The sequence below is a fragment of the Lutra lutra genome, chromosome 16, assembly GCF_902655055.1.
Source record: "Lutra lutra chromosome 16, mLutLut1.2, whole genome shotgun sequence".
Taxonomy (NCBI): Eukaryota; Metazoa; Chordata; class Mammalia; order Carnivora; family Mustelidae; genus Lutra; species Lutra lutra.
In genome coordinates this window covers 24469429-24495987 of record NC_062293.1, presented here as the reverse complement: position 1 = coordinate 24495987, position 26559 = coordinate 24469429, and the positions used below count along the sequence as shown (strand labels likewise).

At 49.3% G+C, this 26559-nt stretch overlaps 1 protein-coding gene across 1 annotated transcript; it reads left to right on the top strand.

Annotated features, from left to right (window-relative positions):
• The first annotated feature begins 207 nt into the window (after positions 1-207).
• On the top strand, positions 208-2130 carry HOXB13 (homeobox B13). The gene is made up of 2 exons (XM_047708158.1): positions 208-912; positions 1734-2130. The coding sequence occupies exons 1-2, from the start codon at positions 303-305 to the stop codon at positions 1985-1987; spliced, it is 864 nt and encodes a 287-aa protein (XP_047564114.1). The 5' UTR covers positions 208-302; the 3' UTR covers positions 1988-2130.
• The last annotated feature ends 24429 nt before the right edge of the window (positions 2131-26559 follow it).

Here is a 26559-nt window from a genome sequence, read left to right as displayed (position 1 = left end):
GGGAGGGAGGGAGGAAGGAAGGAGCGGGCGAGAGAAAGACAGAAGCAGGGTAAAGTATTTTCGCAATTTCTGCCATGAAGATTTTATGAGCTTCTCTCCCCGGGGCCGCAGCCAATCAGCGCGCGTGCCCTGGCACCTGCGTGTCCTGCGTCAGGACGGCCGGGCTGGAGCGAAGGCAGGCGCCCTGCGAGCTGGGAGCGGTTTAAAACGCCTTGGATTCCTGGGGGCCTGAGTGGGGAGAGCGAGCTGGGTGCCCCCCGGATCCCCCGCCCCCAGCACCCCATGAGCCGACCCTCGGCCCCATGGAGCCCGGCGATTATGCCACCCTGGACGGGGCCAAGGCCATGGAAGGCTCGCCCGGAGCGGGAGGGAGCCGGAATCTAGCCGCCCGCTCCCCCCTCCCCAGCCACCCCGCCGCCGGGGCGCCTCCGCTGCTGCACGCCGCCGTCAGCTATGCCCCCCTGGACCTGCCGGGCTCTGCGGAACCGCCAAAGCAGTGCCACCCGTGCCCCGGGGTGCCCCAGGGGACGGCCCCTGCTGCGGTGCCCTATGGCTACTTTGGAGGCGGGTACTATTCCTGCCGGGTGTCCCGGAGCTCGCTGAAGCCCTGTGCCCAGGCGGCCACCCTCGCTGCCTATCCCGCCGAGACTGCCGCGCCCGGGGATGAGTACCCCAGCCGGCCCACCGAGTTTGCCTTCTATCCGGGGTACCCAGGACCCTACCAGCCAATGGCCAGTTACCTGGATGTGTCGGTGGTGCAGACTCTGGGTGCCCCGGGGGAGCCCCGCCACGACTCCCTGCTGCCTGTGGACAGTTACCAGCCCTGGGCCCTCACCGGGGGCTGGAATGGCCAGATGTGTTGCCAGGGGGAACAGAACCCACTGGGTCCCTTCTGGAAGGCGGCATTTGCAGGTAACTTGCCCCGCTATTTTGGGTCACGTTGGTGCTGACAGAGAGGTTGTAGGCCGCGCTGGCATGGGAGGAAGTGAAGGGAGCCGGGGCTGTGGGCTTTGCCAACCTAGGAGGCCATGGGACCAGCTTTTCATTAGGTCCGAGTGTTTGGTTCTTTTTGCTGCTGCTGGGGCTCAAGCTGTTTCCACCTCTCAGATCCCATGTTTAATTCCACCAAAATGACTCAATTCAGTGAGTAGGGGTGGTGGGGTGGGTAGGAACACAGATATCGGATATTCTGTAAAGAATTCAAGCCCTCATTTTGTCTCAGATGAATTTTTCAGTTTCCAAAGGAAATTTTAGATTTCCTGAAGTCATAACTTAGGGGTGCGTATATGTGTGCGTGTTGTGTATGTGTGTGTGTGTGTGTGTGTGCGCGCGCGCGCGTAAATGCATGCCCTTCTCTACCTAAGTTGCCTGCAGGATCTATAAGAGAGGCCAAGAGGCTGAAAATGCATGCGAGGGTGGGTATGTGTGACTGTGGGCAAAGGTCTGGCCATGCGTGATGGGTGTGTTTGCAGCCCTGCAGTCAGTCGCGAGGACAGTGATAGGTGAGGGTGGCCTGCAGAAGCCTGGTCTTTCCAAGCCTAAGCGGTCATCAGAAACCAGCCGGAAGTGAAGGTGTCCCCTGGTGCTCAGGGGGAGTGAGAGTGTACGCGTGTCCAGAGGGTGATCTGGGTGCTCCTGTAGGATTACTTAGCTTGTAGGGCCTGGGGTCTTCGCCTGGGCTTGTGGGCAGAGGTCTGAACGAGGTTTTCTCTCCCTCCTTCTCCTGGGCGCAGAGTCCGGTGTGCAGCACCCTCCGGATGGCTGTGCCTTCCGACGTGGCCGAAAGAAGCGCATTCCTTACAGCAAGGGGCAGTTGCGGGAGCTGGAGCGCGAGTATTCAGCGAATAAGTTCATCACCAAGGACAAGAGGCGCAAGATCTCGGCGGCCACCAGCCTCTCAGAGCGTCAGATCACCATCTGGTTTCAGAACCGCCGGGTTAAGGAGAAGAAAGTCCTGGCCAAGGTCAAGACCACCACTAATCTGTGAGGGAGATCCCTGGCTGGGGAGGTGGGGGAGAAGTGGGAGTATCCTGGAGAGACCCAGAGCCCAAGGGTGCCAGGCTAGAGCACAGGACTCTGCTGAGGGGCTCCCAGGCCACAGCTCCTGGGCTGTTTCTCAGGGATGGCCTGGGTGCCCCTGTGTGTTCTAGGGTGCCCATGAGGCCCAGAGTTACAGTTCAGTCCACCAGAGTAACACACCACCCACAGGGCGGGTGGCAGTCACAATCATTCATCCTGGTGGTGGCAGTAATCACCATAACCAGTATGAGTTACTATGATAATTAGTTTCATATTTTCTAATTAGAGCTCTGAAGAGCACTTTAGAAACTGCTTGCCTGAATTGAGTTGATTATGAATAAACTTGGAGGGAGACCCAAAGCAGGGAAGCTTCCTCTGGATCCACTTCCATTTCCAAATCCCATCCCCCATCCCAGTAACTGCCGCAAAGAGGAGAAAAGGCAGATTCATCCCTGTGACTACTGTTTCTTATTTAGCATTTTTCTAAGATGACCCCTGGGCAGGATGGACAACCCTGGAGGGCACCTCTCCCTTCCTCCCCCCGTCCCTCCCTCGCTGCCCACTCCCAAGGTTGTACCCAGCCATTTCGGAAGTCCCACTGTGAACTCTTAGATTTTGTCCTTGGGTGAAAATGAAGCCAGAGAGCTGCCCTCCTGAGTCCAAGTCCTCTTTCCTCCAGAAAAACGGAATTTGAGAAAGCGCCTGGATAATTCTCCCATCTCTCATTTCCTTCCCTAAACTTTCCAAGTCTTCCCTTAACCTTCTCGGTGGTTTTGTCCAGATTATGGTTCATTGGGCATTTGGGAGCTGCATGAGATAGGTATTTGTGGCCTTGTAGACGTGCCCCTCCCAGGCACAAATAGTAACAGAACTAGAGAGTAGAATGTGACCCTACTGGCAGGCACGTCGCAAACACGCTGGAATAGCCAGGGTGGAAAGAAAACCAGAAAATGACCCTTCACCACCCATTCCCCCTCTGCTTGCCTCCCCTTGGTACCAAGAGAAGCTTGCAGGGGGCCTCGGGCCTGGGAAATGGGGCAGGCCCTTTTGTGTGTATGTGTGTGTGTGTCAGGGGAGAACAGTGGGTGGCAGAAACCCAAAGACCAAGGTCAGGCATCTTAGGCAACTGGGGCTGCAGATTTCTTTCCTTGTCACTTTGCCCTGGTTTAGTCCAAGTGCCCTGAACCCTGGGTGGATGGAAGATCACGTTGGCGCCAACTCTCTTTTCTCCATCCACGTAGACAGAGACTCATAGTATGGAATTCCAGAAACCTGGGGCAGACTGGCTGTTTGCAGAGCTGCAGAGCCCAGGACCCTGACACGGAGTCTTCACCTCTGTGCCGCCTCCCTCCTGTCGTGTACCTGGGCCCAGGGCCCTGTGGGATTCAAGACCATGGTCCCACAGCCAAGTCAGCTGGTTTGCCCTGGGTCTTCCTGTAGCCTGGGCTGGGGCATCCCGGTGATCTAGAGCCTAGGCTCCAAGTGGAGAGGACCTGCACCACAGACGACCCAAGCCGCCATCGGAGCAGCCTGTAAGGCCCGCGGTGACCATCACAATAGCCTCTAGGATCTGGCTCAGCCTCGTGGTTCTCCAGGAAGCCCTGTGTTGCCCAGGGTTTGGGGTGTTTACAGCCCGCCATTGGGTGGGACCCCCTAATCCTGGCTCCTCTCCTGGGAATGAGATAGGAAGCAACTCAGATTCTCCTAAAATCTATTTACCAAAGAGGAACCCAGGGCTAAGGGGAAAGGCCCCAAAGATTGCCAGTCACCCTTCCCTCTTGGGTCTTGAGAGACTGTGTCGGCTTTGGGGTGTGTGTGTCAATTTTGTGATTAAAAACAAAACAAAACAACCTTCCAAGCCCCGTGGTCCAGTTTAAGCTCTTGGGTAAAGCGCCTGGCTCAGAGGAAGTTACTTCCTGCCTTTCACATTCTCCTTCAAGAGGTCTCCAGCAAGCAGCTTTAACTTTGCAGGTTCTCAAGAATAGTGTGTGCAGACCCCTCCCTCACCACTTCAGAAATGGCGAGACTTCAGTGCCTATGGTCATGGGGGCAGGGTGTGGGACACATGAAGGGGGCTCCATGGTGCGGGGTCTCCACACGAGGAGAGGAAAAGCCCCACAAGGGGTTGACACTTTAGGACTAAACTAGCCAACCTAGGTGGAGGCCTGAAAGAGACCTCGAGACTCTGCCCTTCCAGGGCTCTATCTCCTCCACACCGTTACCAGGGACTGAAAGTTTCGTTCTATTATTCGTTCGCAATAATTTCAGAACGAACAAAAAAGATTTGGGATTTTAGAGATTTATTTGGCTATCAATGTGAGTTTGTGGACTATTACAAAGGCAAGGGCGCCCCCTGCCGGCAGAAGTTTGCTATCTCAGGGAAACTCGCCGGGCGGCTGGGCCTTAATCCCCCAACCGAGCCTCTGGCTTCCGGATGCCTGGGGTCTGGGGCCTCCGGGGGTGGAGAGTTTGGGGTAGCTCGTGAGAGAGCCAGGATCCGGAGCCGCCTGGAATTGGGCCAACGTACCGGCAGATGGATCGGTCCAGCAAGCGGGAGACCCAGAAAGAAGGCAAGGAGGGCCACACGAGAGACGTGGAATAAACAGGCCAGTCGGGCCTCCAGGAGCAGGGCTGCGGCACCTTCTGCCCCGGGTCTAGGACTTCAAGCGGCTGGAGTGTTATCTTCCTCCGCCGAGCAGTTCTCGGCGACACCGCCCCGCCCCCTCGTATCCCCCCCCCCCCACCTCAGGGATGAACTTGGAACCTGTGCAAAACAAAACAAATTTAAATTTCTTTTGGCTTTGAATCCTTTCATGAAACCCCTTTCCAAACACCATTTTTACTCCCGAGGCACATTAGACCCCCCCCCCCCCCCACCGAGACCGAGCATTTAACAATCTCTCGCTAATTTGTGTTCCATTTCAACAAAACCCATCTACCCGCAGTCGCTTGTCTACAGCGATTTGGTTTGGAATAGGGCCATCTGTAGCTACGGGGCAGCGTGTCTTGCTAAAAATTATTCAGCCTGAAACATGCGAACACAACGTTCATAAACAGGCAAATTCAGACAACATTCTCATAAAGAAATGCACGGGGAAGCGTACAAATACACTCCCGAAAATTTCCCCAGAACGTCTTTATCTACCAGCGTTAATTGTCCTCCGAGCTGCCCTCCACGCCCTCTCCCGGACTCGGAGCCGAACACCTCCCGCTGTGAGTCTTAGCAAGCGTCCAAACGGATCAGAGGGTCGCGTCTACGCCGGCTGCAGGACCGAAATCAGGTCTAACTCCAAAGCAGTTGTATTTTATTAGGCTTCCGGAGGCTGAATTAGGGGACACTGGTGGAGAACTGCACAGACGCGATCTCTGGAAGCTCTTTTCGAATCTAAATTCCCGCGGCAGCCCGGAAGAGAGCCAGGCGCGGGGGCTCCAGCCCTGGGGTCCTTTACTCACGCTGGCGAACGCTGCCGGCCGCTCCGGACCCAGCGAGGCCGCGGCCCGCGGAGAATCCGCAAGGCTGTGTCCCCCGCCCTACCCCCGCCTTACTGTGAGTCGCTCCAGAGCCGGAAGCTGCCCCCGAGGCTGGAAAAAGGCCCCGATCGAGCCCCGCCAGCGCTCCCAGCGGCCCGGCTCCCCTCTTCCAACGCGAAAACTGCCCTCCCCTCCTCCCCTTCATTAAAGTTTTATCCGAGGTCCTAAGTGCTGCACTTTAATTAGGCTTCCTTCGGGGGAAGCTCTGCGCCGCCGCCTGCGTCTGGTCTAATAGAAGCCGCAGAGCTACAATGGTGGGTTAGATACGTAAACCTGCAATAAAGCGCGGGGCGCCTGCTGCGCGGGGGCCGAGGGAGGCCGTGCTGCTGTTTTTGAAGGAATTTGTATCTTCTTTTCCCAGACCTGAACAGTTCCTCTCCAGGAAAGGGGGCAGAAAGCCCTAGAGCGGCCCTGGGCCTCTCACCTGAGTGGGACACCCCTCTGTTCCCCGCCCCCGCCCCTCCCCCCCGCCGCGCACCGTTCCCCCCTTCCCCCCCCCCGCCCCCGCTGCTGATCTGGGCCTGGAGAGAGACTTAAAAACATCCAGTGGGGCACTGATGCCAGCCTTTCTGCCTCCGTCCGCTACAAGTTGCCTCTGTCTAGAAAGGGGGTGGGGGGTGTTCGATGGGGGGTAAGGAAAGAGTCCCACCACTGGCTCCCCTCCCCTAAACTGACCCCGAAGTGAGAGAGGGGACGGCGGCAGCAAGAGTTCAGTCGCCCCCAGAATGAGGAAGAGCGACAGCTTTTGCCCGAGCCCGGAGGGAGGGGCAGGGACTTTGCCATTGAACTTGAAGTTTCTGGTAGGTGGTCTCCAATGCCTCCGCCCCTACTCTCTTAAACGCTTTGCAGGAAGAGGGGGGAAGTGGGAGGAGGGGTGGGGGGGCACCTCCGGTCTTGGGAAGGCGGGAGAAGGTCAAGCCGCGGGGGAAAGCCTGGAGGGACCTGAAGAAGGGCTGGGGACTCCGAGGTTGGGGGGAGGCGAGGAGGCCTCTGTACGCACTGGGGAGGGGACACTCCGGCCTTCGCCCGAAGTGGGGAGCCTTCTGTTGTGCCCCCTCTCCCTGAGCCCCGCCCCAGACTCTGCTGGGAGGGGGGCACCCAGTGCCGCGCTCCTCTCCTTTCTCCTCTAGCCTAAGGTGAGCCAGCGGAGCCCTGCGCCTCTCGGAGGCTGAAACCTCCAGGCCGGCGCCTGCCGAGCGCAAGGCCTTGACACAAGCTGAATCCCGGGCAGGCCTTTGCCGAGAGAACACGAGTGTTGTGTACCCATTCCTCAGACCAGGGACTGGCTAGTTTCAATACCTCCAAGAGTGCGTTTCTCCGTAATAAGGTAAACTAACTGAACCCATGGGCCGAAGGCGTTGCCGCTCTGTCTGGGACCCGCTTCAGAAAGCTCTGGAAGGTCTTCCCAGGAATGCGGAGAGTCCACGATCTAGGCGGGCAAGGAAGGGCGGGTAAAAGGGACTCGAGCTCAGAGACTGACCACCAGGCGAGGGCATCTCCACCTTGGTTCCTGGAGAGACGCGCAGCTGCGGGAGTGGAAAGCGCTTCGCAGCATGCGGGACGGGCATGGCCTGGGCAGGGGAGAGGCTGGCAGGTGGGAACGAGCGCCAGCCGCCAGGCCCCCCAGATGACCGCTGTTGGTCTCCGACTGGATGGAGTCCTGGCAGAGACAAAGTCAATATTATTGTTAATGCTACTGCTATTGTTCTTATTTAAAAATCAGAATTCTTTGCAACACACCTGTTTTTGAAAACTCGGTGAAAATTAACTGTAATGAAAACACTGATGATTGACTAACTCACCGTTAAGAGAAAGGCTCTGGCCCTTAAAAAGATAAATCGGAGGGCACGTGGCTGGCTCCGTGGGAAGAGCATGGGACTTGATTTCCGAGTGGTGAGTTCAAGCCTCACGTTGGGTGTAGAGATGACTTAAATACATAAAATTAAAAAAAAATTCAGTCTACTTTAGTCTCTGAACCGCTGCCCTCCCCCCACCCGGCCCCCACCATTCCTGAAGCCTTTCCAGAAGCTTGGTAAGGGCCAGGATCTGAGGAGCAGCTGGAGGGGATCCACGCTGCTGGTGTTATGTGGACAGGGGCTCAGAGCCCGGATCAACAGCTGCCAGAGGGGGGCACTTGCCCAAGTCATTAGGCACTGACACTGCTAATCCTTTGGTTTTAAGGGAGATACAGTAATCTACACTCTGGACTGACCGGTACCCCTTTTCCCTCCACTCCAAGCGAACTCCTCCTGCTCATGTCCCCTTTGGAGCTACTGCTCTCACACTGACAAAACCTACAATTGAGCGCATACTTCATAAAATGAGGAAATTGAGACCAAGAGAGGGTAAATTACTTGATCAGTGTCCCTCGGCCTGCTGCAGCAGAGCTGAACCCCAAAACAGGAGCTCTTTTTTTTTTCTTTTAAAGATTTTATTTATTTATTTGACAGAGATCACAAGTAGGCAGAGAGGCAGGTAGAGAAAGAGGGGGAAGCAGGCTCTCCGCCGAGCAGAGAGCCTGATGTGGGGCTCCATCCCAGGACCCTGGGATCATGACCTGAGCTGAAGGTGGATGCTTTAACCCACTGAGCCACCCAGGAGCCCCAAAGCAAGAGCTCTTAATGTCTAAAATCCTCTGTCTACACCACCCGGAGAGATCAGGAATCCTAGTCTCTTCCTGCATGCCCCTTTTCACAAGGGCCCCCTCGACACTGACAAACACCTGTTTGCATCAGGAGCCAGCTCCTGATGCCACACAGGTGCACTTAAACTCTTTAGACCTACCTTCTCCTGGGTGCACCAGGCAGATTTGCGTAAGCGCAAACAACACCACCATCAACACGTGATTAAAGACAAACGGAAATTTAGTTCAATCCACTACTCATTTACCAAGGGCCTACCGCGTGCAGAATCTTCCCCTGGGGGTGGGAGGCTTTTGGAGAGACAATGGAAAGACCATCTCCCATCCCACTAAGCCCTGCCTCACGCTTGCTTGAGGACCCAGATCTTGGGTCTACTTGGGGACCTCTGATGTCGCGTGGTGGGGTCCATGACTACAGCCAGAGCAAGTCTTTCTCACAGGGACTGAGAAAGATTCGCCCCTCTCCCCGTGGCATCTTGGGGAGTTTCCCAGAAAAGGTCGTCTTGGAGTAACACCTTGAAAGATGTTTATAACCTAAACCCGGGAGGGAAGATGCGAGCAAAACTCGGGGAGGAGGCTGGAAAACGCAGGCTGTGGAGAGAGATCGGTGGGGACCGGGTCGTTGGCTGGGCGGAGCAGGCAGAGGAGCGGGCAGGGGCGTCAGCACCGGGTTCTGAGAGCTGGGCGAAGCCTGCGTAGTGAGCCGCCGCTTGTCGCCGTTCCTACGGTGACCGCCCCACTCCGGCGCAGGCAGGACTGCACCAGATGTCGGCGTCGGCTACCGGCCGGGCACCGCAGGCCCCAGGCAGGGGAAAAGAGACAGCGGGACTGGTACCCTTCCTGAGGACCCTGGGCTCTCCTTCTAGCCTCGTCCTAGACCTGCGCTGGCCTTTGTCCGACTGACAGTTGAGTTCACTGCCCTTCCCCCTCCAGGCAGGGTTTTGTCATCGAACTTGAGCCAGGCCATAAACATTCCTTCACCCCTCGGGGAGCTGGATCGGGGCGCGGAGCGGGCTGAGAGAAAGGGGGCAGGGGAGGGTTGTGGAAGGACCCGGAACGGAGGGGCCGGGCCGCTCCCAGCCAAGCCTGCACTGCTTTATCAACAAGCGTCCGTTCTTTGTCTTCCGCGGAAAACTCGCCAGGTCTGCATTAAAAATCCCGGTTATTGAGGCTCTCCAGCAAGTGAGAGCAGTGTAGTAGTCAGGATCGACATAATGGCAGCTTTTTCATTTTCACTCTTTGCTAAGTCATGTTTTCTTACCTTATTTTTAGGCAGCAAAATCCCCTACATATATTTTTTAATCACTAGGAAAAACAAACGCATAAATAACAAAGGAGGGGCGCTTGACGAGCCTAGTCGGTGGAGCCCGAACTCTTGACCTCGGGCGTGGTGAGTTCGAGCCCCACGTTGGGTGTAGAGATTACTTAAAAAATAAAATCTTAAAAAATTAAATACCCAACGAATAATAGCTAGAGCAGATGAATTATTAGAGAACATTCGAGTACGTCATTCTGAGAAGGTCGCTCTATTTTCAAAGCGCCCCTCCCCCAGCCGGGTGATTGCAGGCGGCAGCCGCGGAGGCCCAAGGAGCCCTCGGTCTCCTCAGGCTCTGGAACCTTGAACTTGGGAAATGGGGCGTCCTCCCCACGCCCACGTTCGTGGCGGAGAAAATACTGGCCTGCGGAGACGCCAGACCCGGGAAGCTGGCGCGGCCTTCCCAGCGACAGGGAGGCGGAGGCTGCACAGAGTGGCCTGTGGAGACAGAGTTGCCGGTTTGGGTTTTTTCCATTTTCTTCTTCTCCCCGCCCCCCTTTTTCTTTTTAAGGAATCTAGGATCCTGGAGCCAGGGAAGATCAAAGACTTTATAATGCGGTCTCTTCCTGGCTGCATAAGCTGCAGTGTCATGGGGACAGGGCGCGCAGGGTAGGGGGGACTCCGCTACTCCAGGTCCCGGTGGCGGCCGGCTTCCCCTCCCTGGCGGCTCGGCGACCGTCAAGAAGGCACCCAATACCGCCGAACCAACGAGAAGCACCTGGCCTCCTGATTTGGGGCCAGATCTAGAGCCCGGAGGCAGCGCCACCCTGGCAAACCCGAGAAGAGGCCTGAGGGAGTTGTCGGGATGAGGGGCTCCCCGTTCTACCCAGTCCCCCATTTGGTTTTTGCCTGCTACGGGACTCGGATCGAAGGGGTTTGTCGTTTCATCTTCCTCTGCGACCTTGGATCCCCAGGCTTTCTGGGCCCTGGAAAGACCCCAGCCAGGCCTTCTCCCTTTGTCTAACTTTGCGGGAGAGGGGTGGAGAGGCGTGGCACCTGGGTCAAGTTCACCGACCAGGGCCACATCTTTTAGGGCAAGTGGGGCCAAGGTTGGCACCCAGACCAGGAGCACCCTAAGCAATCAGGACTTTGTGTATGTAGTGGGGGGTGGGAAGCTGGGGCCGAGGAGGGGGAGGAGACGGGGAGGCAGAAGTCGGTAGAAGGGCTTTTCAATTTTAGTTTGTTGTTTGATTCTCACATCCCTGCCCTCCCCTCCTCTCCTCTCTGTACAGGAGAAATCACGGGATCCATCGGAAACGAAGGCGTTTGTGTGGAAAAATAAATGTCAAGATCTCATGGAGTGAGCTTCCCAGAAATGGTAGTAAGTCTTTGGCACTTGGGTCGTTTTTGTGTTAGTCCGGTCCCGCGTTTGAGAAAATTAAGGATTTACAGTGTTGGACACAACCTTTTCTGTGGAATTCGATTCAGAGTAGAAGAGGCCACATCTAAAGTTCCCCAAAGGCTTCAGACTAAAACACATTGAAATAATTACCCCCAACATTCTTGTCTTAAAAAAAGAAAGAAAAGAAAAAACCCTCAAGGTGCAAAAAACATATCCAGATCACAGAAAAGAAAATGTGGAGCTTTAAACCCATGCCTATTTTATTTTATTTTAAAGATTTTATTTATTTATTTGACAGAGAGAAATCACAAGTAGGCAGAGAGGCAGGCAGAGAGAGAGGAGGAAGCAGGCTCCCTGCTAAGCAGAAAGCCCGATGCGGGGCTTGAACCCAGGACCTGGGATCCTGACCTGAGTGGAAGGCAGCGGCTCAACCCACTGAGCCACCCAGGCGCCCCAAACCCATGCCTATTTTAAAAACTAATTTAGTAAACAAGCATTTAAAACATTTTTTTTTTTTCCATTTGAGATTTTGGTACTCCTGTTTTACAACCACTGCTATCGTGACTTTTGTGTCCCTTCCTCCCCACCTTAGTTATACACATCCTGTCCTGGTTTCCTTTTCTTTTTAATTTTTTAAAAGCAAGCTCTACGGCACTGTGAACTCAAATCCTGATATGACTGACCCAGCCAGGCGCCCCGTGATTTTAAGAAACACTATACTCTGACCACATCCTAGGCAGTTTTCCAGGTTATTACAGTCTTCACAATGCCATTTAAAAAACCACATAGGGGTGCCTGGGTGGCTCAGTGGGTTAAAGCCTCTGCCTTCCGCTCAGGTCATGATTCCAGGGTCCTGGGATGGAGCCCAGCATAGGGCTCTCTGCTCAGCGGGGAGCCTGCTTCCCCCCACCGCCTCCCCCCCCCACTTGTGATCTCTGTCTGTCAAGTGAATAAATAAAATCTTAAAAAAAAAACACATAATGTGCCACAAAATAAGTTGTTGTAATTTAGAAAACCATTTCCCCAAATGTTTGTCATTTTGTTTGATCCACATTTAAAAAGAAAATAGGTTTTTTTCTAATTAGAAAAGTAACAAATTCCATCATCCAGAATCTCAAAGATAAAAAATACAATGACAAAAATAAAATCCATCCCATATTCTACCATCTAAAGTTTACCAAAGCTAATATGTTGTTGTATTTTCTTCAGTTGTTTTTCCTTCCCTATGCATATAATTTCAAAACTGAGTTTCTGCATGAACATTTGTGTATCTTGCCTTTTAATTTAATATTATTCTCAGTGTCATTAAATGTTCTCCAAGAGCATGGTTTTAAGGATTGCATAGTATCTAGTCCTTGAGGTATGTCATCAAGTGGAAAACCATTTCTACATTATGGATCATGGAGATAGTTTCCATGTTTACTTTTAAAAATAATTCATAAGCGAGAGAGAGAACACTGTTATGCCCCTAAGTATGTTCGATAGGGAGATGGGAGTTGAATCTTCAAAATTCAAGCACTAGAACGCTTCACATTTTCTAGGTAAAAAATTCCTCTTCCCCAGTATTGATTGGGAGGGAACAAAAGGGGGGCCCTTTAGAGTGCTTAAAATATTCCACGTTTCTATGAGGATGGTGGTCACATGGGTGTGGATGCCTGTGAAAGATTAATTAAGCGGAACAGGTAAGATTGGTACACTTATAAAAATTTTAAACTGCTCTCACACTCCTGCAAGTTTATGTCTGTTTCCATAGAGAAAGAACAATGCAGGAAACAGGTTGAGGAAGGGAGGGAGGGGTGGGGACCAGCCCAAACTGGATCCAGGCACCCCTTGGCTAGGTTCACACAGCCCCAAAGTAAATATTTGACAGCTAGTGATGAGGGGGAGAACAAGAGCCTGGCCCTTCTCCCTGCCCCCAGCGCTAGCCCTTGTTAAGTAAAGATGGGTTTTCTTTTCCTTTTTTTTTTTTTTAAAGATTTTATTTATTTATTTGACAGAAAGAGACATAGCGAGAGAGGGAACACAAGCAGGGGGAGAGGGAGAAAGCAGGGAGCCGGATGGGAGGCTGGATCCCAGGGCCCCAGGATCATGACCTGAGGCCACCCAGGCGCCCCGGATTTTCTATTATAGTTGCGCTCCACTCCGTGGCTTTGAATTTCCCTGGTGAGCAGGGGAGGAGTAAAAGTAGGGTAGAAGAGGTTTATAAAGAAGGTTAAGATGGACAAATAAGGGGCGCCTGGGTGGCTCAGTGGGTTAAAGCCGCTGCCTTCGGCTCAGGTCATGATCCCGGGGTCCTGGGTTCGAGCCCCACATCGGGCTTTCTGCTCAGCAGGGAGCCTGCTTCCCTTCCTCTCTCTCTCTGCCTGCCTCTCTGCCTACTTGGTTCGAGCCCCACATCGGGCTTTCTGCTCAGCAGGGAGCCTGCTTCCCTTCCTCTCTCTCTCTGCCTGCCTCTCTGCCTACTTGATCTAATAAATAAAATCTTAAAAATTATAAAAAAAGGGGCGCCTGGGTGGCTCAGTGGGTTAAGCCGCTGCCTTCGGCTCAGGTCATGATCCCAGGTCCTGGGTTCGAGCCCCACATTGGGCTTTCTGCTCAGCAGGGAGCCTGCTTCCTCCTCTCTCTCTGCCTGCCTCTCTGCCTACTTGTGATTTCTCTCTGTCAAATAAATAAATGAAATCTTTAAAAAAAATTATAAAAAAAATGGACAAATAAGCAGCTGACCCTGCTAGCATTGTCATGGGAAATAGAAGTGGGCTGCTTTCTACGTGATGTAAAAATTTAAAAAAATCTCAGGAAAAAGATTAATTTTGGATCTATGTTGCCATCTACTTTTTCACTTAGATAGATGGCCAGCAGGACCCAGAGCCTTTGGGGATAACTGCCCTCCCAGTTGACGAGGAGGAGCTCTGAGAGCCCGGAGTGCTGTCTGGTGTCTGAGTCTGGTTTTATTGGCACTGCCTGGTGTGGCCCTGCGAGCTGGCCGGAACACGTGCTTAGTCCCTGGGATGCGGGAGGAGAGGAGAAAACCCTTCAAGCTATTTGGCACCAGTCATTTCTTGATGTCCTTCAGATAGAAGACAGTTACAACCACGGCTGAGTGTTCAGCTATGGTTTTTTTATTCATAAAAAAGTTCAGCTATGATATTTTTATTTTTTATTTACTCACTTTTTATTTGTCTTTATTAATTTAATTTAATTTTTTAAATTAAAAAAAGTTTTATTTATTTATTTGTCAGAGAGAGTGCGGGCACTCGTAAGCAGGGACAGTGGCAGGAAGAGGGAGAAGCAGGCTCCCTGCTGAGGAAGGAACCCAATGTGGGACTCGATCCCAGGACCCTGGAATCATGACCTGATCAGAAGGGACACCTTTAACTGACTAAGCCACCCAGTCGTCCCTTTAATTTAATTCTTTTTTAAAGTAGACTTCCCACCCAAAATGGGGCTTGAACTCACAACCCTCCCCCGATCTGATCAAGCCAGGCAGGTGCCCAGTGATTTTCAATTCTTTTTTTTTTTTTTAAAGATTTTATTTATTTGACAGAGAGGTCACAAGTAGGCAGAGAGAGAGGGGGAAGCAGGCTCCTCACTGAGCAGAGAGCCCAATGTGGGGCTCCATCCCAAGACCCTGAGATCATGACCTGAGTGGAAGGCAGAGGCCCAACCCACTGAGCCACCCAGGCACCCCTGATTTTCAATTCTTTATTGTCATTTAATTCCCTTTCATTTAGGATTGGAATGAAATTTGATTTTTAATATCTGATGAAGACATCAAAGACATCTTTCTATGTCAGGAAAAGATACTGTGGGTGTTTTATAAAAAAGCTGCTCTCCCCCCCCACTTTTGAGGTAGAACATATTCAATAAAGTGCATTGATTTTAAGTATATGGCTCAAAGAATATTTCCCCATGGAATCATCATTCAGAACAAGATATAGAACATCTCCTGCACCCATGGAGGTTCCGTTCCAGTATATCCCAGAGATGATTGCCATTCTGATTTCCATTGCAATGAATTAGTTTTACCTTGAAATTCATATAAGTAGAATCATACGGTATATTCTTTGGGTCTGCTTTATGCCATTCCACAAAATGTGTGATTTGTCTACATTGGTGTATGTATCAGTAGTTTATTCTTTGAAGCTGCTCTATGCTATTCCATTGTATGGACATACCACAACTAGTTTATCCGTTCACTTTTTTTTTAAGATTTTATTTATTTATTTGACAGAGATCACAAGTAGGCAGAGAGGCAGGCAGAGAGGGGGTGGGAAACAGGCTCCCCACGGAGCAGAGAGCCCAACGTGGGTCTCAATCCCAGGACCCTGAGATCATGACCTGAGCCGAAGGCAGATCCTCAACCCACTGAGCCACCCAGGTGCACCTATCCATTCACCTCTTGATAGACATTGGAATTGTTTCTATTTTTGGCTACTATGAATATTCTTGAACAGTTCTTCTGGTGGAAAAATCCACTCATTTCCTATAGAATTTCTGGATTATAGGGTAGATAATGTGTTTAACTTCACTAGCTATGTGGCGTCTTTAAAAATCAAATTATTTATACAACAGTCCTAATTTCCCTACAACTGGTGCAAGTGCTCAGATGTTAAGAGGAAGAAAAACCCAACATGGATGGATATGATTACATTTGCTAGAATTTCTATAATTTCTTGTTGGGCAGTCTTAATGACTTGGATCCTTGGGATAGCAGAAATTTGGGTTTGCTGAAAACAGCATTAAGACTCAGGCTCTGGTACTTCTTGTAGCCTCTCCCCACCCATCCAGTCCTAAAGCACAGTTGCATCTGCAAATTACATCTGTGTGGATCTCACTGAACCCCCAAATGCAAGTGCAAGGAGTCAGGGCAAAGAAAAACCGTGACTGAGGTCAATGGTCAGGATCAGTGGGGACTAGCGGCTCAGGGGCAGGGGCCAGGGCAGAGGGGTTGGTTCGTGCTAAAAAATGGAAGCGATTCTCTGGGGTCCTGATCTGGAAGCTGAGTTATGACTTGGGAAATTTATTGCCCTGTGGTCTTTTAACAAGAAGTGATCTATCTTCCTGGGCAGAACTTCCATTACTGGTGATGGGTGCCTGGAGCCAGCTTATTAAAAACTGTCATTTCAATCCTCAAAGCGAAGGTGCCATGGTATGTTGGAACGGAATGCTAATTTCCAGCTCCACATCATAATCTGGGACATGGAGAGAGTATTATGAGCATTTTAATATTCAGGAGGAAGGTAAACCCAGTGCTATTTCTGAAGCTACCCCTCTGAGCCCAGAGAGCATTAGGACCTGTCTTTATTTCTTGGGTCCCATGCCCTGGTCCCAGCAGGTTGACACAGCACTCAAGCTCTCCCCTGTCACTTTGATCTGCTCCTGGACATGGCCTTGGCCTGGTCTCAGACAGAGCTGACATCCGTGCACAGCAGCTGTGGTGGAGTGGACTGAGCAGTGAACTTCGAGTTGATGGGTTGGATTCAAGTCCCAGCTGCGCATGGGAGAAAGCCCTCTTATGTTTGTATGTTTTATTTTATTTATTTATTTATTTATTTATTTATTTATATTGTTAAAATTTTTATTTTTTATTTTATATTATTTATTTTTTTTAAAAAGATTTTATTTATTTATTTGTTTGACAGACAGAGATTACAAGTAGGCAGAGAGGCAGGCAGAGAGAGAGGAAAGCAGCCTCCCTGCTGGGCAAAGAGCCGGATGTGGGGCTCTATCCCAGGACGCTGGGATCATGACCTGAGCTGAAGGCAGAGGCTCTAACCCACTGAGCCACGCAGGTGCCTCTATTTTAAAAAATTTTTTAAAGATTTTATTTATTTGAGAGAGAGATAGATTGACAGTCATGGCGACAGAAAGCACGAGCAGCTAGGAGAGGGAGAAGCAGGCTCCCCACTGAACAGGGAGCCTGACATGGAGCTTGATCCCAGGATGTTGGGACCATGACCTGAGCCGAAGGCAGATGCTTAACAGACTGAGCCACCCAGGCACCCCTGTATGGTGCTTTTTAATCTTCCAAGTACCTGTGTACCATCTCATCTTCTATCTTGTGTGAGGTACAGGGGAAAAATCACCCCATTTTACAGAGAAGGTAAATCAATACCCTGGAGGCAGCACCTTGTTTTTTTATTTTTTAAGTTAAAAATTTTATCTATTATCTATCTATCATCTATCTATCTATCTATCTATCTATCTATTTGACAGAGAGACAGAAAGCCAAAGAGCACAAGCAGGGGAGAGGGAGAAGCAGGCTTCCCGCTGAGCAGGGAGCCCGATGAGGGGCTCGATCCCAGGACCACTGGATCCCAGGACCCTGGGATCATGACCTGAGTCAAAGGCGGATGCTTAACTGACTGAGCCACTCAGGAGCCCCTTGTTTGTTGTTTTTGGAGGCCTTTACTCATTGGCTTTTGTCTCTCTCCCCTGTGCCACTTTGAGAGTGGATCCAAGAATGAAGTTTGAATGAAGGGAGCAGGAGAAATTTCACGAAGATCTCTCAGGGTTGAGCCCATTTTTACATCCCTCCCACAGAGTTTCTCTACTCCCACTCCAGCTGTATTGTCCAAATGATCAATGAACTTTCGATGTCATGCAGGGAGATCTAAGGAGATGGTTGAAACGGTCAGGACAAGAATTAGCCACGTGACTGAACGGAGTACAAGTACTTAACACTCCAGCCTGTCAGAAGATATCGCATCTGAAATGCTTGGAGTGGGGGCATAGGGACTGGGGACCCTGATTTCTTAGACATGATGGTGGTGGGGATCTCCTCAAGATGGGTGGTTGAAGGGTCATTTTCAGCTGTTATCATAGCAAAATAGTCACAAAGTTCTGAATCTTGGTGTCTATTTTAACAAAAAACCACGAATCTTACATCGTTGCCACGGAATATCAGCTGTTTCCCAATACACGTGGCTGATTTCATGTACTGTCGTGGTTTATATCACTCCTAAAAAACCATCCTAGCAAGTTGTGTCCCTCTGGGAATCTGGGGTCACATGCTGTGTGCTTGACACTCGAGCTGAAGACTCAAGAGTATTTTCTTCATTCTCCTCTCCCCTTTATTAAAATAGTTGGATAACCAAAATGAAGTCATCTCAATTTCCAGTTGTTTTAGCATCAGTGGCCTGTAGGAGAAGAAGCCCAGTTTGTGCCTACCTGAATCTTTCATCTGGATGCTTAGTGTCGTAGAGTCTGAGGCGTGGGAGGGCCAAAAAGGTGGTGTCTGAGACCACTGTCAAGTGTGTGTAGATGGCAGTTAAAAGCAGCATTGTCCCCTTCCCAGCATGGCCCCAGATGGGGAGAACTTGGCCTTAGAGGCAGAACTGGGCTTGGACCTGAGAATCAACAACCTCCCTTCCTAAGGCTGATCTCCCCAGATGGTGAGCCAGACTCTGAAACAAAGGATTCCCACCCCCCTTCACTCTCAAAGCAACCAGGGGTTTCCTCCCGGGAGGGAGCCCCTCCTGCAGCCCAGTGTGAGTAACTGGAGATGGATTCTTGTTTCATTTCAGAGATGACCTGGAGGACTGACCCAAGACCTCTCTCAATAAAAGCATTTTATTTGTCCCCAAGAAGGTTTCCTAGGAAGCCTCTCCCGTGCCCCATGTCCTGTTTGTACTCTGAATGTTTGCATGCCCCCAGATTCATTTTTGACACAGCTCTTGGGCAAAAGTATGACTCTCTGGGCTGAGAAGTCTGTCTCCAAGTTGACAAGGGATTTCCTAGGGGGCCACCTCTGCCACCTCGCTTCAGTGAAGAGGCTGACCGGGTCTGTCCTGAAGCTTAAATGACACCTCAGTCCATATCCTCTGCTCTCTAAGAGCAGGAAACTGCAAAGATGAGGAGAATCGGGGGGAGAGAGGCAAGTGGCCATGAGGCATTTCCGTCCCCGCCCCTCAGTCTTGAACCTCCAAAGGGAGAACCGAACCCAGCAATGATATACTATTGAATCCCGGTTACCTGCAAGAGAATTTTCTGCCCTGAGTTTCTCTTGGCTAACTGGTAACCAGGACCTCACCCTCTCCACCTGACTCTCCTGCGGTCCTTATGGCACCTGCCACGGCTGATTCCTTCCCACTGCAGGGAGCTGGAAGTCTGGGAAAAATGAGACCATTGTTGATCTTGATATTCGAGGGAGAGGACAGCTTCTCTGAAGCTCTGGTTTTGCTTTCTGTGTCACATTGTTCCAGAGAGACAGCGGGTACAGCCGAGAGGTTGTGGAAATCACCCTCTTCACTCTGCCCTCATAGCATAGCTTGGGACCTTGACTTCAGAGCCCCAAATCCTGACTCTCCAGGTGCTAGATGAATACCGGTTGGATGAATGAATAAACGGGGAGTGAATAAATCAGTATATTCCAGGGAAACCACCATGCATTTTCCTGTTACACAACTGAAACTGCATTTGAAAGGAAAACTGTAAATCAGAAAGCTTATTTGATACGGGGCGCCTTTCAATGTAAACTGAGAGATAAGATTTTACTACTGTCTTAGGGCACTAATGACATATCTGCCATACCACCTCGTCTTGTCTCAGCCCTATAAGTCATTTCTTTATCCCGAAGTCTTCAGTGTTCCCTTCTTCATTTTTTAAAGATTTTATTTATTTATTTGACAGAGAGATCACAAGTAGACAGAGAGGCAGGCAGAGAGAGAGAGGAGGAAGCAGGCTCCCCACCGAGCAGAGAGCTCGATACGGGCCTTGATCCCAGGACCCTGAGATCATGACCTGAGCTGAAGGCAGAGGCTTAACCCACTCAGCCACCCAGGCGCCCCTTCAGTGTTCCCTTCTTGAAGGCCTTCAGAATAAAGCCTAAACACCACATTATGCCCCTAAAAGCCATATGAGATCAAATTCCTATTGACATTTGCAGTCTTAACAATTCACACTGTCTAGTCCTTACCTGCTTACAGGGTATTCATGAATATTGTCTCCTTTTGTCTTTCTCACCATGCTGGGAGATAATAATTTCTACTAGCTAATAGAAGAGAGAGCCAGGACTTGAACCGAGGTCGGCGACCCCACTGTTGCCAGCCATATCCTCCCCCAATCCCTAAGCCTCTTTTCCCCCTTTCTTCTCCATGCCAGATCTTTCCCACCTCTAGGTCTTTGACCACGTGGAGGGCCCAGCTGCCCAACTCTGTGTGCTCAGGATCTTATCCATTTCTCGAAGTTCAGCTCAAAGCCCCCCCCCCCCCACCTCTGAGCCACCAGGTTGTGTTTGGTCCTCCTTCCTTGCCTGTGCTCTCCTTGCCCCTGACTTTACTGATTTTAAAGGATTGGGCTTGAAAATACAGTGTGGTTCCCTACGGGCACCTGGGTGGCTCAGTCAGTTGAGCATCCAACTCTTGATTTCAGTTCAGGTCTTGATCTTGGGGTCGTGAGTTCAAGTCTCACGTTGGGCCTACTTAAAAAAAAAAAAATATATATATATACATACACACACATGTGTATATATATATATATTTTAAATACAGTTATTTAAAACACAGTGTTGTTATCTGTGGACGAGCCTGGGCTCTGTCGCTAGACTGTACATTCCTTGAACACAGGGATTGGGTCTAATTTACCTGTGTTTCACATGTTGCCCAGCGTGTGGTATCTTATATGGAAACTACTCAATAAACACTTATTTTGTTTTGTTTTTTAAAGATTTTTTTTATTTATTTGACAGAGAGAGACACAGTGAGAGAGGGAACACAAGCAGAGGGAGTGGGAGAGGGAGAAGCAGGCTCCCTACGGAGCAGGGGTCTGAGGTGGGACTCGATCCCAGGACCCTGAGATCATGACCCGAGCTGAAGGCAGACACTTAACGACTGAGCCACCCAGGCACCCCAATAAACACTTGTTAATAAAATCCTGATTGCTGGTGCATGGGTGGCTCAGTTGGTTAAGCAACTGCCTTCAGCTCAGGTCATGATCCCGGGGTCCCGGGATTGAGTTCCACATCGAGTCCCACATCGGGCTCCCCACTCGGTGGGGAGTCTGCTTCTCCCTCTGACCTTCCACCCCCTTGTCCTCTAATTCTCTCCCTCTCAATAAATAAATAAATAAAATCTAAAAAAAAAATCCTGATTGTTAAGTGAAAAAAGGTATAGAATAAGATTATAGGTGTCTACCTTCTGTCTAAAAAGGGGGGGGGACAAGAATATATCATCACCAAAGTTATCATTTGCATAAAGATAATCTGGAAGGACATAGAAAACCACAGTGGTTTCCTCTGAGGGGACAGGGTGACAGTAAACGGGAGAGAGGGAGACATTGGGTGGGGGAGATTTTTTTACCTACATTTTTATAGTGTTTTTTTTTTTAAATCATATAATGTATTTCTCTTTAAAGTAAAAGAGGTTGTTGAAGTGGTTTAGCCACTGGGGACTATTCCTGATGCTGCCCCTGAACTTGTGAGGTGACAGTTCCTCATGTATTGTCATCAGCCCATCAGCTCTATGGCAGGTGGCCGGCTGCCCCTGCAGATGGTGATAAAACAACTTGATATGGGCGCCTGGGTGGCTCAGTGGTTAAGCCTCTGCCTTCGGCTCAGGTCATGGTCTCAGGGTCCTGGGATCGAGTCCCACATTGGGCTCTCTGCTCTCCAGGGAGCCTGCTTCCTCCTCTCTCTCTCTCTCTCTCTCTGCCTGCCTCTCCGCCCACTTGTGATCTCTCTCTGTCAAATAAATAAAATCTTAAAAAAAAAAAAAACACAACTTGATATATGGAAGGCTGGGGTAGGGAAGGAAGGGGGGAGAAAAGGTATAGAAAGAGGAACTTTTCTTTTTAATCAGATAACTGGCAGTTCTTTTTATTTAAGGCATTATATATATATATATATATATACATATATACATTATATATATATATATATACATATATACATATGTACATATATACATATATACATATACATATATATACATATGTATATATATATGTATATATATATATATATACTTGTGCTGAAGGCAGAGGCTTAACCCACTGAGCCACCCAGGCACCCTTCTAACATGTATTTCATCCAATAACAGCAGAATATTCATTGTTTTCAAGTATCCAAGGAGCATATACCAACATAAACCATAATCTGGGCCCTAAAATACACTTCAACTGATTTAAAACAAATGAAATCAGAACGAATCTGTTCTCTGACCATAATGGAATTAAAATAGAAATCAGTAACAAAAGGATAACATAAAAATGTGAAAATACTTGGAAACTGAGCAATACAGTTCTAAATAATCCATGGGCCAAACAGGGAAGTCTCGAGGGAAATTTAAAAATACATTAGGCTGAGTGAAAATGAAAATATAACATTAACATCTGTGGGACACAGCTAAAGCAGGGTTGGGAAACAAATCTATACCCCTAAATGTGTACTTTAGAAAAGAGGAGGGGTGCCTGTCTGGCTTAGTTGGTAGAGAATATGATTCCTGATCCCAGGGTCTTGAGTTCAAGCCCCACCCCGGGCATAAAGATCACTTCAAAAAGAAAAAAGAGGATAAGTCTCAAACCAGTAACCTAAGCTCCCACCTCAAGAACCTATTAAAAAAAAAAAAGAAGAAGAGTAAAATAAATTCAAAGTAAGTGGAAATAATAGATAAAAGCAAAAAATCCATGAAATTGAAGACAGAATAAAGAAAGTAGTAATGGAAAACAGAAAAGAGGGATGACTGGGTGGCTTAGTCGGTTAAGCATCTCATAAACCCAAGGTCCTGGGATCGAGCCCTGCATTGGGCTCCCTGCTCATCATGGAGCCTGCTTCTCCCTCTGCCTCCCACTCCCTGCTTGTGCTCTCTCTCTCTCTCTTTCTCTGACAAATAAATAAATAAAATCTTAAAAAAATAAACAGAAAAAAAAATCAACAAAACGAGGAGCTGATTATCTGAAAAGATCAATAAACTTCCAGCAAGATAGACATTCATTTTTTAAATTTTTTTTTAAATTTTATTTATGGGACGCCTGGGTGGCTCAGTGGGTTAAACCTCTGCCTTTGGCTCAGGTCATGATCTCAGGGTCCTGGGATCCATCCCTGCCTTGGGCTCTCTGCTCAGCGGGGAGCCTGCTTCCTCCCCTCTCTCTGCCTGCCTCTCTGCCTACTTGTGACCTCTGTCTGTCAAATAAATAAAATCTTCTAAAAAAGAAGATTTTATTTATTTATTTGACACAGAGAGAGAGAACACAAGCAAGGGGAGCAGCAGGCAGAGGGAGAGGGAGAGGCAGGCTCCCTGCTGAGCAGAGAGCCTGACACGGGGCTCGATCCCAGGACCCTGAGATCAGGACCCGAGCGGAAGGCAGAGGCTTAACCCACTGAGCCACCCAAGTGCCCCAAGAGAGACACATTTAAAAAGAGAGAAAGAACACATCATCAATATTGGGAATGGAATAGGAGATCTCACTGTAGACACAACAGACATCATCAACCAGATCACAGGAAGAAGTCCCTGGCTGGCTCTGTCGGTGGATCATGTGACTCTTGGTCTCCAAGTCATGAGTTTGAGCCCCATGTTCGGTGTGGAGATTACTTAAGAGTATTTTTTTTTTTCAATTAAAAAAAGGAGAATGGGGGAATGGTGCGTAGCAAGTTGCATAATGGCCTCCTAAGATATTAGTTCCCAAACCCTGGAACCCATAAATATTACCTTATTTGGAGGAAGGGGCTTTGCAGATGTGAGTTAAGTAAATAGGGATTTAAGTAAGATTTCTGAGATTATCCTAGCGGGTCCTACTACTATCACTAGTGTCCTTATGAGAGACCGGCAAAGGGGGATGTAACACACAGAAGAGGGGAAGGCCATGTGACCATGGAAAAAGAGGTGGAAGTGACATGACCACAAGGCAAGGGATGTGGGCTGAAACCGGAAGATGGAAAATGCAAGGAACCCGGGGCGGGGGGGTGGGGGGGTAGCGCTGGCTGGCTCAGTTGGCAGAACATGTGACACTAGATCTCAGGGTGGTGAGTTGAAGCCCAACATTGGGTGTAGACATCCCCAGAGCCTGAGGCACCTGGTGGCTCAGTCGTTAAGCATCTGCCTTCAGCTCAGGTCATGATCCCAGGGTCCTAGGATCAAGCCCCATATCTGGCTCCCTGCTCAGTGGGAAGCCTGCTTCTCCCTTTCTCTCTGCAGCTCCCCCTGCTTGTATTCCCTCTCTTGCTGTGTCTCTCTGTGTCAAATAAATAAAAATCTTTAATTAAAAAAAAAAAAGATACCCAGAGCCTCTGGAGGGAGTCTAGTCTCATCACCTTGATTTCGGTCCATTGATCCTGGTTTTGAATTCCTGGCCTCCAGAACCCTGACAGAATGCACTGAATGTTGTTTTTTTTTTTCATTTTTTAAGATGACATGGGGCCCAAACTCACAACCCTGTGATCAAGACCCAAGTTGAGGTCAAGAGTCAGATGCCTAACTGAGCCACCCAGGCCCCCCAAATTTAATGTTGTTTTAAGCCACTAAGTTAATTTGTTACAGCAGTCACAGGAGGCCAAAACACTGACCACCTCTACACACACGAATTTGGCAACTTAAATGAAATGTACCGATTCCTCAAATAACACAGACTACCGCAACTCATCTGCTATGAAAGAGGTCATTTGAATAATCCTGTGACTATTTTTTAAAAAATATTTTTATTTATTTATTTGACAGACAGAAACCACAAGTAGGCAAAGAGGCAGGCAGAAAGAGAGAGAGGAGGAAGCAGGCTCCCCTCGGAGCAGAGAGCCCGATGTGGGGCTTGATCCCAGGACCCCGGGATCATGAACCGAGCCGAAGGCAGAGGTGTTAACCCACTGAGCCACCCAAGTGCCCCAATAGTCCTATGACTATTAAGGAAATTGAATTTATAATGAACTCCCACCCTTGTCATTTCCAGGCCTAGATGGTTTCACTGGAGAATTCTACCAAACATTTAAAGCAGAATTAATTTCTACACAGTTTCTTGCAGAAAATAGAAGAGAGGGAATACTTAGCAATTCATTTTATGAAACTAATATTACTGTGATATCAAAATCAGATAAAGACAGTACCAACACACACACACACACACACACACACACCCTACAGACTAAAATCCCCAATGAATATAGATGTGCAAATGTTTAACAAAGTATTAGCAAATAGAATTCAGCAACATACAGAAAGAAATATATACCGTGACCAGGTGAAGTTTATTTCAGGGATGCAAAACTGATTCAATATTCAAAAATTATTGTAGGGGCCCCTGGGTGGCTCAGTTGGTTCAGTGTCTGCCTTTGGCTCAGGTCATGATCCCAGGGTCCTGGGATTGAGCCCCACGTCAGACTCTGCATTCAGCGAGGAGTCCACTTCTCCCTCTCCCACTCTCTCTCTTTGCCCCTCCTGCTTGTGCATGCTCTCTCTCTCTCTAAAATAAATAAATAAAATCTCTTAAAAAAAATCCATCATTGTAATTTACCACATTACCAGTCTAAAGAAGAAAAACCACATGATCTCATCAATTGATAACAGAAAAAGCATCTGACAAAGTTTAAACATCCATTTAACAATTAAGGAAAAGGGGCGCCTGGGTGACTCAGTAGGTTAAAGCCTCTGCCTTTGGCTCAGGTCCTGATCTCAGGGTCCTGGGATGGAGCCCTGCATCGGGCTTTCTGCTCAGCAGGGAGCCTGCTTCCTCCCTCTCTCTGGCTACTTGTGATCTCTGTCTGTCAAATAAATAAAATCTTTAAAAAAAATATTGACACCTGTGCAATAAAACACATTAATATTTATTCCAAGTGGGTTAAATGAGGACTATAGCTGGTCCGTATAGGTACCTCTATAAATTCTTCATGTCATTTCAGGTCAGGTTTTGCCCCCAAACAAGTGTGTGCCAAACTTTAGAAAAAGCTTTTGATTTCTCAGAATTTTTGAGATTTCAGAACTGGCAGAAAAGGGGCAATGGAACTGGAATAGGGTTGACTGCGCTTTCTAGACTCCCTTCCAACAAAGGGTGGCTGTTTCTAGACTCCCTTCCAACGAAGGGTGGCCATGGATGACTAAATTCTCACCAACAGAACGAGAGCAGAAGTGAGGAGGGCCACTTAGAGTCCGAACTCTAAGAGAGGCAGATGGGCCTACTAGCCAGCTTCCATCAAGATGAGGAAAAAGTCGGGGCGCCTGGGTGGCTCAGTGGGTTAAACCTCTGCCTTTGGCTCAGGTCATGATCCCAGGGTCCTGGGATCCAGCCCTGCCTTGGGCTCTCTGCTCAGCGGGGAGCCTGCTTCCTCCCCTCTCTCTGCCTGCCTCTCTGCCTACTTGTGATCTGTCTGTCAAATAAATAAATAAATAAATAATCTCAAAAAAAAAAAAAAGATGAGGAAAAAGTCCTCATATTGACGAAGCCACACTATGGAAGGAATCAGAGTTCTGAGATGGCCACGTGGGGCAGAATCCTTACTAACCTGGACTGCTCAACTCAGGACTGCCACGGGGGACAGAAAGAAACTTCTATTCTTTTAGTCACTGGATTTTTGTCTCCAACCCACTTAGTCTTGAACGAATTAATGTAAGAGACAAGTGCTGCACAAAATAAAGATGGAAGACGTAGTACCTTACCTCACGGGGTTCTAGTTTAAGGAAGGAAAATCATTCACATACAGAGAGTTCTAATAAAATGTGCTATGGCCATAGAGCTGCTACGGAAGAGTGAAGGCCCAGAGGGAGGCTTCAGGGACAATGTTCTTGAAAA